Source organism: Malus sylvestris, chromosome 3 (assembly GCF_916048215.2).
Source record: "Malus sylvestris chromosome 3, drMalSylv7.2, whole genome shotgun sequence".
Classification (NCBI taxonomy): Eukaryota; Viridiplantae; Streptophyta; class Magnoliopsida; order Rosales; family Rosaceae; genus Malus; species Malus sylvestris.
Genome location: NC_062262.1, coordinates 21,478,908 through 21,490,939, shown reverse-complemented (window position 1 = coordinate 21,490,939; position 12,032 = coordinate 21,478,908). Strand labels below are relative to the sequence as shown.

General features: G+C 40.4%; 2 protein-coding genes and 1 long non-coding RNA gene across 3 annotated transcripts; 2 read left to right on the top strand and 1 right to left on the bottom strand.

Moving 5' to 3' along the window:
• Positions 1 to 5,712: 5,712 nt before the first annotated feature.
• LOC126616533 (nudix hydrolase 26, chloroplastic-like) lies at positions 5,713 to 6,979 on the top strand. Its single transcript, XM_050284601.1, has 3 exons — positions 5,713 to 5,994; positions 6,082 to 6,132; positions 6,498 to 6,979. The coding sequence occupies exons 1-3, from the start codon at positions 5,767 to 5,769 to the stop codon at positions 6,510 to 6,512; spliced, it is 294 nt and encodes a 97-aa protein (XP_050140558.1). The 5' UTR covers positions 5,713 to 5,766; the 3' UTR covers positions 6,513 to 6,979.
• A 248-nt stretch (positions 6,980 to 7,227) lies between these two features.
• LOC126616534 (uncharacterized) lies at positions 7,228 to 8,636 on the top strand. Its single transcript, XR_007621191.1, has 4 exons — positions 7,228 to 7,321; positions 7,846 to 7,902; positions 8,140 to 8,254; positions 8,344 to 8,636. It is a non-coding gene; the product is annotated as an uncharacterized LOC126616534 (long non-coding RNA).
• Positions 8,637 to 9,187: 551 nt separating this feature from the next.
• LOC126614240 (uncharacterized) lies at positions 9,188 to 10,988 on the bottom strand. Its single transcript, XM_050281822.1, has one exon. The coding sequence runs from the start codon at positions 10,929 to 10,931 to the stop codon at positions 9,444 to 9,446; it is 1,488 nt and encodes a 495-aa protein (XP_050137779.1). The 5' UTR covers positions 10,932 to 10,988; the 3' UTR covers positions 9,188 to 9,443.
• Positions 10,989 to 12,032: the final 1,044 nt, after the last annotated feature.

The following is a 12,032-nucleotide window of genomic DNA, read 5'->3' as shown; positions in this document are numbered from 1 at the left end:
ACCCTAAGTCAAGGCCAAAAGCCTCAAGCACCCATGATGAATGAGATGGATTTGGACGAAGAACCTTCGATGCCAAAGTTAGAATTTGAAAGAGAATGTGTTTAGAGAAATTTGGAGAATTTTAGAAGAGAATTTGACTTAGTTTTTTGAGAGAAATGTGAGCTATTTATGGGGGTGTGGCCGGCCCCTATTTGGAGAAAATGGGTATGGCTACTTTTGGTGGTTTTTGGGTGTAATTGCAAGATATTATGTCAAAACAATATCTTGCAATCAATTAGGAAATTATTAGAAAATTAATTAATTAATTAATCAATTAATCCATTAATTAGGTAATTTATTCTAATTTGAATGAATGATTGAAGGTTACCTTATGGGGATGATTTGATGAAGATGGATGAAATAGGTTTTGAATAAATATATATTTTGATCACTTTTGACCTTGATTGAGTCGTGATTACTCGTTGTTTGCACGTGGGAGTTCCGATGTGGCTCGAAGGTAAATTTGTCATTTTCAGCCAAAAGCACACATGTCGCCTCCATAATTTTCTTATTATGTTTTACTCCATAAATGCCCCTACACCTGTTGGGATACTCCCAGAAAAGGGCAACAGGTGTAGAGATCTCCAACTTTGATGCAGATTCTCACTTGGACTTGGAATTAGATTCTTCTAGGAAAGGGAAATAAATTGCCTCCAAAGCCTATTTAAGCCTACCTTAAGTAGGGGATTAAATCAACTTCAGAGGGCAATTATTTATTCCTACAAGAAAGAGAGAAAATTAAAGGATATTTGTTCCCCCTCCCCTAGCACTCTTCTTTGCTTGCCCATGCAAAGAACCATTTTCTGTTAATTTCTTTGTCTTCTCTGCACTGCACCGATGTAAGAAAAACTTAATTCTCCTTGTCTTCTTCTTAGGTGGTGCTGCCATGGGGTAGCCATTGAGGTGGTGTCGCGCGTCGGTTAGCAGGGGCTAGGAGTCGACTTGGCATGGGCCAAGGAGGTGGTATGGTAGGCGCCATTACTTGTGCTGTTCTGTTTGACTGAAGCCAATGACTGGTTTGGCATAGGCCAAGGAAGTGCATGGCATAGGCCACGGTTTGGGTGGTCACATTTGGGCTACTTGCAAAAAATGATGAAATTGCTTGAATTTGATTTCTTAACTGCCGTAGATAGAGCAACCAAGGATAGAGATGCCAAGATCGGAGTTGATGAACATGAAGTGTCGAATGAGTGAACCATTGAGTGTTAAGTGGCTGCTGCCCCTTAACCATTTACTGCTTAACTGGTCAAGTATTCTATCTTTTGAGTTGTGTGGCCTTCTCGCACTGAAGAGCTTACCCAAATGGGTGTTAGGGAATTAGTTTACCCTTTCACACTGGAGAGCTTACCCATATAGGTGTCAAGAAATTGGTTTAACCTCTCACACTGGATAGCATACCTATATGGGTGTCAGAGAATTGGTTTACCCTCTCGCACTGGAGAGCAGACTCGGATCGATGTCGAGGAATTGGTTTACCCTCTCGCATTGGATAGCAATTAGGTTAACCTCTTGCATTGGAGAGCAGACCCATATGGGTGTCAAGGAATTGGTTTACCCTCTCACATTGGAGAACAATTAGTTTATCCTCTCGCACTGGAAGGCAGACCCAAATGGGTGTCGGGGGATTGGTTTACCCTCTTCTACTAGAGAACAATTAGTTTACCCTTTCGCAATGGAGAATAGACCCAGATGGGTGTCGAGGGATTGGTTTAACCTCTCGCACTAGAAAGCAATTAGTTTATCCTCTCGCACTGGAGAGCTTACCCGGATGGGTGTTGAGGGAATTGGTTTACCCTCTCGCACTGGAGAGCATGGAAGTCGTTGTCATGAGTGTAGATAAAGAAAGCAGGACTGCTGGACAACTGAAATAATCCTCAGCCTACGAGGTCTTGTTTGACGATCTTTTTAAGACTTCGAACTGCTTGTGGAACCCGTGTAAGGGTGTAAGTAGGAAGCACATCGAGCTGCTCCTAGACTTTCTTCAAGTATTGCGCCATTGTAGATGTTTCGTGATGTGCCATTTTAAGGCTTGGTTGGTGATTTGCTGAGAATATGAATGGATTGCAAGTTTCTTCATAGCTAAGTTTTTTGTTAACAGGGGCTGCTAATAAAGCCTTGTCTTTTGCTCTGTCGTTGAATGCTTTGACGTTTGGAGTGCCATGGGCTTGGTCGGTGCCATTAGGAGCCACATGGCGAGACCGGCAGGGATAGAAGTCGTGGTACAAGATCGGCACGATTAAGAGCCATGGTGATAAATCAAGGGCTGCTGGGAGCCGTGGAGTAAGTACGTAGGGTTGTGAGTGCAAAGTTAGGCTTGGCTTGGGCCAGGTTATGCACAGCAATTGGACCACTAGGTTCGTGATGCTCGGCTACTGGTGATGTGCTGCTTTATTATTGAATCGTCCTGAGTGTTGAGAATAAGGCCTACCTTCAGTTCTTGGTAGTTAAGCTGGTGTGGTCTGCTATGTTTGTCGGAACAGAAGTAATCTTTGTATTTGCCAATGTGTGTGGGATGGTTCCGTCTGCTCGATCTTATCAATGAAATGTGACCTGTTTCTGTTGGTCATGTCTCGTCGGAGCAATTTGTCAGTAGCTTTATTGTGTTGGAAATCACACAATCGTTCGATTATGAGCTTCTTTACCTCTTCCTAAATTTGCCTTTGCCGGGATATCGGAGCTCTCTGCTACCCCCAGTCGTGACCTACTGCTCTTCCATGTGTTCGGCTAATCTATGCCACAGCTGTGGTACACGTGATACGTTCCTAGCAAGCAAACGAATTTCTTACAGGCTGCCAGTTGAACGTGAGCCGAATTATGTGATTGTTTCTCTGCCATTCGTGTTGCCTACTCCGAATGAACACTTCTCCGAAAAGGTTGCTCTTGTTGATTATCAGAGTATGGCCCCAACCGTGAGTGCATGCCCGTCTGTGGGCCTAATTGAGAGTGCACGTTTCTCCGCGCACTAATACGAGTGTATACGCTATCTCGAGGGCCCAGTCGGGAGTGTACATTGTCGAAACGCTTGGTTTGTAGCTGGTTGAGTGGCTGCTTGTCAGGACACTGTTGGAGAAGTTCCTCATATGCCCTTATCCTACTTCGGGACACCTCATTAGGGGCACGTTATATCTCGGTTAGGTGCACAAGCTGATTCATGAAGGTCTCTGCTATGCAAGGGTGCTTGTCAACTCTATGACTTATCGAGACAAGTGTTATTGTCCATTTAGGTTGGAAGAGCTTGGACGAAATGCGTCTCTTTAGGTAGTGGAACTATGGTAGACTCTAGGCACGAGATTTGAGTTGGGAAATGTCAAATCCGGGGATATATGGGGTGAAAATGCCTCTAGTTCAATCGTCGGCCCATAAATCTAGAGTCAAGATGATTAAACTGGCCGTGGATCGATTTGGGCTGCTTAAAAGGCCATGGGAGTGGGTTGGGCCATGACGATGGGCTGCTTCACTTGCGGCATGCTTGTGTGTTAGGCCTGGGCTCGGCTAAGATGCGCGCTGGGCTCGCACCGAGTCAGCTTACCTTGGGCTTGGGCCCATGTGGTCTGAAACAGCATGACTTGGGCACTCCGATCTTGGGCTCGACCTTGGAGTGAACTGGGCTCGCGATGGCCTTGGGCCCACGAGGTCTGGACCATTGCTCTTGTTACGGTTGCATGATCCTGCGTTTACTCACCATGGGCCAAGCTGGGTTCCTTTGTGGTGCGGGCCTGCATGCTTTGGGCCGTGCGTTAAGCTTGGGCTCGTGGTGCTAGGGCAGCAGCTTGGGCTGCTTTTGGTGCCTAGGCTTGTTACCCATCATGGGCTAAGGACTTGCCAAAGGTTGCCACAGTGGTGGTGCCTCGTGGTGGTGCCCCATGGTGCTGCCACTCCACTGTTGTTGTGTTAAGTCTCGTGGATCGCCGTGGTCTTAACTCTTGAACGTTGGAATTTTCGTTCGTCATGATTTCCGAATCTCTTGCCATTGTACTTTTATTTTATGTTTTATCAAAGAATTTTTACAAATAAAAATTCCAAGAATAAGAACGTATGAAAAATCTACGAATAGACAAAAAATTAGCAACCTTGAGTCTTCTACAAGCGTGTAAATCAAGACTCTCAATGAAAGCACCAATTTGGGGATGCAAATTTCCGCCTTCTTCTTCTTGGATGAAAATGCACCTGCAAAATAATTAACATCTTAGGTTAAGGCCAAGAGCCTCACTCGCCTATGATGAATTTTGGGGGGGGGGGGGGAGGGGGCTTTGGTCGAAGAACCTTCGATGCCAAAGTTAGAATTTGAGAGAGAATGTGTTTAGAGAAATTTGGAGAATTTGACTTAAGATTTTTAGGAGAAATGTGAGCTATTTATAGGGGTGTGGCCGACCCTTATTTGGAGAAAAAAGGTCTGGCCACTTTTGGTGGTTTTTGGGTGTAATTGCAAGATATTCTGTCAAAATAATATCTTGCAATCAATTAGAAAATTAATTAATTTAGGTAATTAATCCTAATTTGAATAAATAATTGAGGGTTACCTTGTGGGGAGGATTTAATGAGAATGGATGAAATAGGTTTTGAATAAATATCTATTTTGATCACTTTTGACCTTAATTGAGTCGTGATTGCCAGCGGCTTGCACGTGGGAGTTTCGATGTGACTTGAGGGTAATTTTATCATTTTCACCCAAAAGTACACGTGTCGTCTCCATAATTTTCTTGATTATTTTTTACTCTACAACAATATCGATGTCTTTAGACCTAGTTTGGGAGTGAGGTGCTTAAAAAAACAAAGCACCCATGAAAAAAAGCTATGAGGGTTTTAGGTGTTTGGTAAACTGAAAAAAAATGGCTTATTTTGGAAGCTGCTGTGAGAATAAGCTGAAATCAAAGGAAAAAGCTAAAGCTGCTATTTGCAGCTTTGGAAAACTGGCTTTTTTTCAAAGCACACGGAGCTACAGTGCTTCTTTAATGAAAAGACCCACTATTAGACTGCTTTTTTTTTCCAAAAGCACTTTTACAAAAAAGTTTACCAAACACTGTGCTGATTTATTTCACAGCCGCTTATTCTCACAGCAGCTTTTTTTCAAAGCACAGCAATACCAAACTAGCCCTTAGAGTGGGGGCGGACCCAGCGATCTAAAAATCCAACACTTTAGTCACCGTCACCGCCATGATAGTGGCTCTTGAGTTTTTCTTCCATGCGGTTGTAAGTCAAACATCCTTTGCATCTGCTCCATTGTTTTTGATCAAACAGCTAAAGTTAAAATACCCCTCACAAGCCCTACTTGTTGCAGAATTTTTTAAGCCGGGGAGCTGTAAGATGCCCTTCCTGTTAGTTGATTAAGGTCTAAACTGTATTTTCCTTACTTTAGCATGTGTAAATAAATCAGTTTGTGATCAAGGGCTGAGATTAGATAATATTGTGCTAGGCTCAGATGTAAGCATGTGTCAAGATCTCATAGGGTCTTGTAATGGATGGTATGATGAGCTCATAGGCTCACATAGCTTCTCTCTCCCTAGTGTCATGTAAATGTTGAGGTTCTAAAGGAATATATGCGGAGAGCATTTTTTGGCTCTCACGAAGATATATTTGAGAACACTTTCTGCCTCTTCACTTTCTCTCTAAACTTCTTCTTCCTACACATCTCTAAAATACATCACTGTATAACAAGAGAATCCAACACTTCCCCTTTCACGTTAGAAAGAGAAGCATTGGAATTGAAATATACGCTGCCGATTCGCCATGCTTAATTCTACACTCCACATTCCCTCTCCATCCTTCCCAACTTGCCCTCTTAATTCTAAACTCACCAAATTTTCGCACCTTGCACTCCTCCGCCGGAAATCCATTATTTATACCAGAACTAGACTCCTCTGTACACCTTCCCAATCTTCTTCTTCAACGGCAATGGAAGCCCCTCCCCAAGGTTATAGAAGGAATGTTGCCATCTGCCTCGTCAATGATTCTAAGGTCACTCCCCATCTCCCCTTATATTTTTCTACGTGTTTGTACATGCAACTTACTCAACTTGTTTGTATATGTTTGCTATCTCTACAGATTTTTGCTGCTTCGAGGTTAGATATTCCCAGTGCGTGGCAAATGCCTCAGGTAAACTTGATCACAGTTTTGGTTGAATGTTTAGGGTTTTGGTGATTTAATTGCTTTTAAATTTTACTTTTATGTGTTACTATATGATTCTAGGTGAACAATGCAATAAATCAGGAAGATCAATTCGTATGCATACAACAAACATATACATTTTGTTTAATCCTTTATCTTTTCATGATCGATTCCTTAATTGGTTTTACTTGTATACATTTGTATAAGTTTTGCCGAGTTTCCATCAAATGTGCGCACACAATTACACACGCTGCACATGCACATATAATTTGAGCTATTTTGAGAATGTACTTGGAATTTTGAATTTAATTAGATATAATTAGTGCACCCTCTCTTGTATATATTTTCTACAGAGGAAGGACTTTTGAATGACAATAAGTGTTCGCCTGTTCCACATGGTTGTGCTGCTTACCTGATACAGAAAATTTTATACACATGCTGGAAAAGAATGATCTTTAATTTGGAAGAAGATCCAGAAACATCAAATTGACAATTTTTTACACATACGATATCTGCATCCCTTCTAAGGTATCTTTTATGCTATGTGGATAAGGGAATTTAGACTCAGTTGTTAAAAATTCACTACAAGAAGACTAGGAATGAGCTGCTCAAGCACTAAAAGCTACTAATATAACACTACAAACGCACTTCAAAGACAATAAACAAAGGACACGATATCATTTGAAGGTTCTCTCAAATGTATTGCGTCAAGTCATTTTCAAGTACTTCTGTCGATTTTTTTAGTGCATTCCTAACAAATGCAAGGTTAGAGGTGAAGAATCCAAAAGGGAGTGGTGGGGACTGGTAACCATTATAGGTCCAAACAAACATTGTTGAGTTCGGAATTTGTATTCGATATACAAACTAATACAAATATGCACTGCTATGAGACTGTTTGAGACATGAATGAATCTCATATGCAATTATTACAAACTAGAATGTAGGGTGATTAGTGTTTAAGTACAGTTACTAGCTGCAGTCGTTACATGATTCTAATATCTTAGACAACTTTATTTCCTTTATTGTGAGATCTTTTTATTTACCATTTACTGAAATAGTTTTATAAAAAATTGTTTTGGAAGGGGGGGGTATTGATGAGGCTGAAGATTCAAGAAGTGCAGCCATCAGGGAAATAAGAGAAGAGACAGGTGTTAAATCAGCAGAAAGTCTTGCAGAGGTACGACACTTGCTTGCTTGTATTTCCCTTCATTGTTTCATTGTTTCAGGACATTTTTAAACTGCTTGAAGTAAATTTGTGAGTCTGCATTTCGCTGAAGAAAGAGTTGGGGAATGCAGAAGGATAAGCTGATAAATCTGTTTGTCGTTGCTGAAATTTAATTGATTATTTTCATTGGTTATCACTTATAAAGCACCAAATACTCTTCAATTATCTAGCCAAAACCACATTTGATTCTCATTATTTATGCTTGGCCTAAATCGTAATGAACTATATTATTATATAAATAACAAGGAGAATGGTTGTGTTATGTTGGCATTTAGTGGTTCCTTCCTTTCTCTCATCGCAAGTTTTCTGCTTTGGTTACTTGATTAGCAGGGAATCAGTTTAAGTACCAGAAAAAATAGTAATCAGTCTTTTTATATTATCTGTTATGAGCCGACATTCTTTTCTCACTTGCAGAGTACCTTATTGTTTTGTAGATTTTTTTTCCAGGCACCTTATTGGTTAACTTATGATTTCAGATTATAACCTAATAGGCGTCAGTGGGGATCAGATTGGAAGTGCCAAGCACAGAAATGGTTAGTGTCGGTATACAGTGCCTTGCATGTTGGGTAGGCTGCAACCTGTTTCGTCTATCATCTGAGTACAAAGTTCTATTCTAGATTATAACCTAATAGGCATCCCATCACCTTCATTTAACGATCATTACAAGTTTTATCATTTAAACATGCTATCAATATACATAAGTTTTGTATCGCTATGCTCATATTCACATTGACTTATTTACAGAATTGCATGTATGTTGAATTTCACAGGTTTCTTCTTAAGTTCACTGGGAAGGATGACTAAATCAATCTTTTAGGCGATGGAAGTGAAAAACCTGAGTTTGGGGAGTGGTCATGGATGTCAACAGAACAAGTAGTTGATCTTGTACGTTAACCTTGCCATACACATTTGTTTGAATTGCTTTTTACATAGTCATAGTATTTAACATGTATTCTTTCTTCTAAATCGTGCAGGCTGTGGATTTTAAGAAGCCTGTTTATAAGGAAGTTCTTGCAGCGTTCACACCTCATCTTCCATAGCCTTCGGTTCACCGCTGCATCAAGGCTTATTACTAGCGATGATGAATGCTTCATTGGGTGTTGATGGAATAGTGACAAGCGCTTGTAATAGAATGATTTGAGTACTGTTTTTCCTCAAGTATTTATTGTTGATCGTTTAATGTTACTGTATGGGCAGGAAAAGAAGAAAAATCGTATTAGTTGCTGCTCGGCATCCCATCTAATAAGAATTAAGTAACATTTTTTAATTTAATTTTACATAGACCTGAAACCAGGAGTTATAGAATGCGTTCTTGAAACTTCATTTTTATCTCATGCTCACAAGATTACAATGAGGATATCCAAGGTGAATTAGAAATAGCCGAAATTGATGATAAGATGAGAGAGAATCAGTTAAGGTGATTTAGACATGTGAAACAAAGACTTGCAGATGCTTCGATTAGAAGATACGATTACGAAATAGAGGCTCAAGGCCAAAATGGGTGTGGAAGACCTAGGAAAACTTTTAAAGAGACTCTAAGAAAATACTTGGACTACTTGAATCTAACATAAGAAATAGCACAAAGCCGAGTGCAATAGCGTTATAGGATTCATATAGTCGGCCCCACTTAATGGGATAAGGCCATTGTCATTGTTGTTTGTTTATACTAGCAAAATGCGTAGAGGAAGTACCACCACTTCTTGCCTTGATAAAAGTGAGCTTATTTTTCTTATTCAAGCGATATTGTTATTAATTTAATCTAAATTAAGGGAATGAGGATTTGAATTTGCGTGTAAAAGTAGAGCACACTTCTTGGCATCCCATGTAACAAGCAAATTATAAATTTGTAAGTAGTAATCCATACACCGTAGCACCATTCAAATACAGTAAAATCAGTTGCAATAAAAATACTTCACAGACTCCGCATAGCATCCGACTACCTCCGAACGACGCCTTGAAAATGTGCCCTCCTCACCTGTCTACTCAAAATTCTACTGCCAACAGATTCGACAAAGCCATTTGTTAGCCCCATTTCAAGCACAAGAAGCAATATAGACTCGTTGTTCATGCCATCCTACCGATTCACCTTCTGAAGTATATGTTGTACATGTTTTGTAACGATATCTGCAACAATCTCAGGAGAAAACCTTTTGATCATGTCTTCTCTTGCTTTTTTCCCTTTTACCTTGGCTTCCTCGACATTATTCACCACGCGCCTCATTAGAACACGAAGCTTGTTAACCGAAGGTTCTGCCCAGAGATGTCCTCTGAAAGGCCCTTCCATTACTTCACTCATCCTGTCCACCGGCAATGGATAACTATTCTCTGCAGTCAGATATTCCGTAGGCCCAGACCAATTTGTGGCAATCACGGGCAACGACATTGCCATCGCTTCAACGAGGGGCCTTCCCCACCCTTCCCCCCTTGATGGAAGAACAAATGCATCAGCTGCCTTGTACACTCGCGGCAAATCAGTTTGAGCTATGTGAGTGTCCATCACATAAACTGGAGCCCAACCGGTCACTGGCATTTCGATTCCAGATTTCTCCACAAACTCCACTATCTTATTCCCAAAATCTCTATCAGAGTGATAAGGATTTGTCAAAAGATACAAAGTAACGCCATCTGCTTCACTGAACTCTTCCAAATATGATTTCAACAACACATCCCATCCTTTCCTGTACTCCCACTTAAACACACTCATAAACACAAATTTCTTCTTCGTTTCCAAGTCCTGCGTTGCCTTACCCATAATCAACTTCCCTACAGACGCAAGATTCAACTGCTCATACGCAAGCGGATCAAAGAACTTAACATCAATAGGCTGCACAATTTTCACAACCTTAGAAGGATCAACCCCGCTTTGTACAAAACTCGACACATGAAACTGCGTAGGAACCCAAACATAATCCATCCGATTACAGCGCTTCACATGCTCCGCGTTCACTCTATCGGTTTCAAACATGGTCCGTCCAATGACGGACTTGAACTTTTGGTAAGCAGCTGGTGGGCAAGGCAGTGTTTCGAACAAAGGCGGGTTCCAAGCACCGGGCTCACTGTGACAAATAACCACGGTGTCCTTCATACTACATTGTGTGTTGTAAAGCCCAATTGCTAATTTCCTGACATATTCAGGCAAACCCTCCCAGAATTCCAAGGATTCCTGATCACCGTGTTGCTCGATAGCCATTTGAAAATTCGGGTTTTTCGAGTGTTGGTAAAGGGATAAAATGTAAGACCAAGCTTCTGAACTGTACCCACCACCTGAAAGGAAAGGAGCCATCCATAGAACACAGTTGGGGGGCTTGGGAGTAGAACTTATCGACTGGGTTTGTTGGAGTTTTTTAATTGGATGAAGAAAGCCGAACAGGTTTTGGACAATGGTGGTGGGGTGTGATGAGAATGTGTGCTTTAGGAGTTGGGTTTTGAGGAAGTTTGTTTTGGGGAAATTGAAGGAGATTGTAAGGACGAGAATTAGGATGGATGATAAGTAGAATGCATAGGGTTTCAATTTCAGGGCTTGTGGTCGGTTAATGGGTTGTTGGTTTTCGCGCAAATTCATGACGCGGCGGGGGAGAGAGGAGGAACTTGGTGGCCGACTCCGAGAGCCTGTTTATAATCGAAATGGTTTATATATAAATCAAATGTGAAGATCTATCACTATAAAAAAAATGAGAAAATTGTAGTAATAGTTCTTCAATTTTAATCCAATTGAAACAATGATTTCTCAACTTTAATCTAATTAGAGCAATGATCTCTTAACTAAAAATCAATGATCATTAGTTCCTCAACCCATCAAAACGTGCAGCCATGATCTTTTTTGTCACATCTGTTAAAAGTTTTGTCAAAATGAGTCACATACATTGAGACTGAATTAAGGGGCAAATATGGGAAACTAAATGAGAAATTATAGAAATAGTCCCTCAATTTTAACCAAATTAGAGATATGGTCTCTTAACTTTAACTCAATTGAAGCAATGGTCTTCCAACTTTAGCCTGATTGTAGCAATGATTCTTCTAACATTAATCGTTCTGACGAAGTTGACAAAACTGACCATAACTACACGTTTTGTGGAGTTAACGGACAAATGGTCATGGATTTTTAGTTGAGGTACCATTGCTCCAATAAGGTTAAAGTTGAGGGACCATTGTCACAATTTCCTCAAAAAAAATAAATTAAAATTAAAATCGTTTAGCCAATTAATTGTAGTAAAAATATAAACGATTCATAATGGTTTTGCCGAATAATGTTGCCGATGATCTTTAGAGAGTGATATATAATATTAACAATACCGATCATAAGCTCGAAGTGACACACTCCAACCCAAATAACACAAGTTACGAGGTCGTGATGTGCTGGCCAACACTAAATTGACTATATGACCCCATCCGAAGCTGATGTCACAAGCCAACTCAATGACGAAACCATCACAAGATAATTATGATGTGTAAGAATTTGAACCCAAAGAAGTTCATTAAATAATAAAATCTAAACCTACTACAAAAATAGTTATCATCCTCCCCACTTGGGGACACAAATTATCTTGGGTTTAACCCTATTATTAATCACATCACACCAAAACAACTAGAAGTTTCACACAACAATAAATACAATAGAGTGCAGTGCTATGCATATTCAAAAGTACAATCATGCAACAAATAT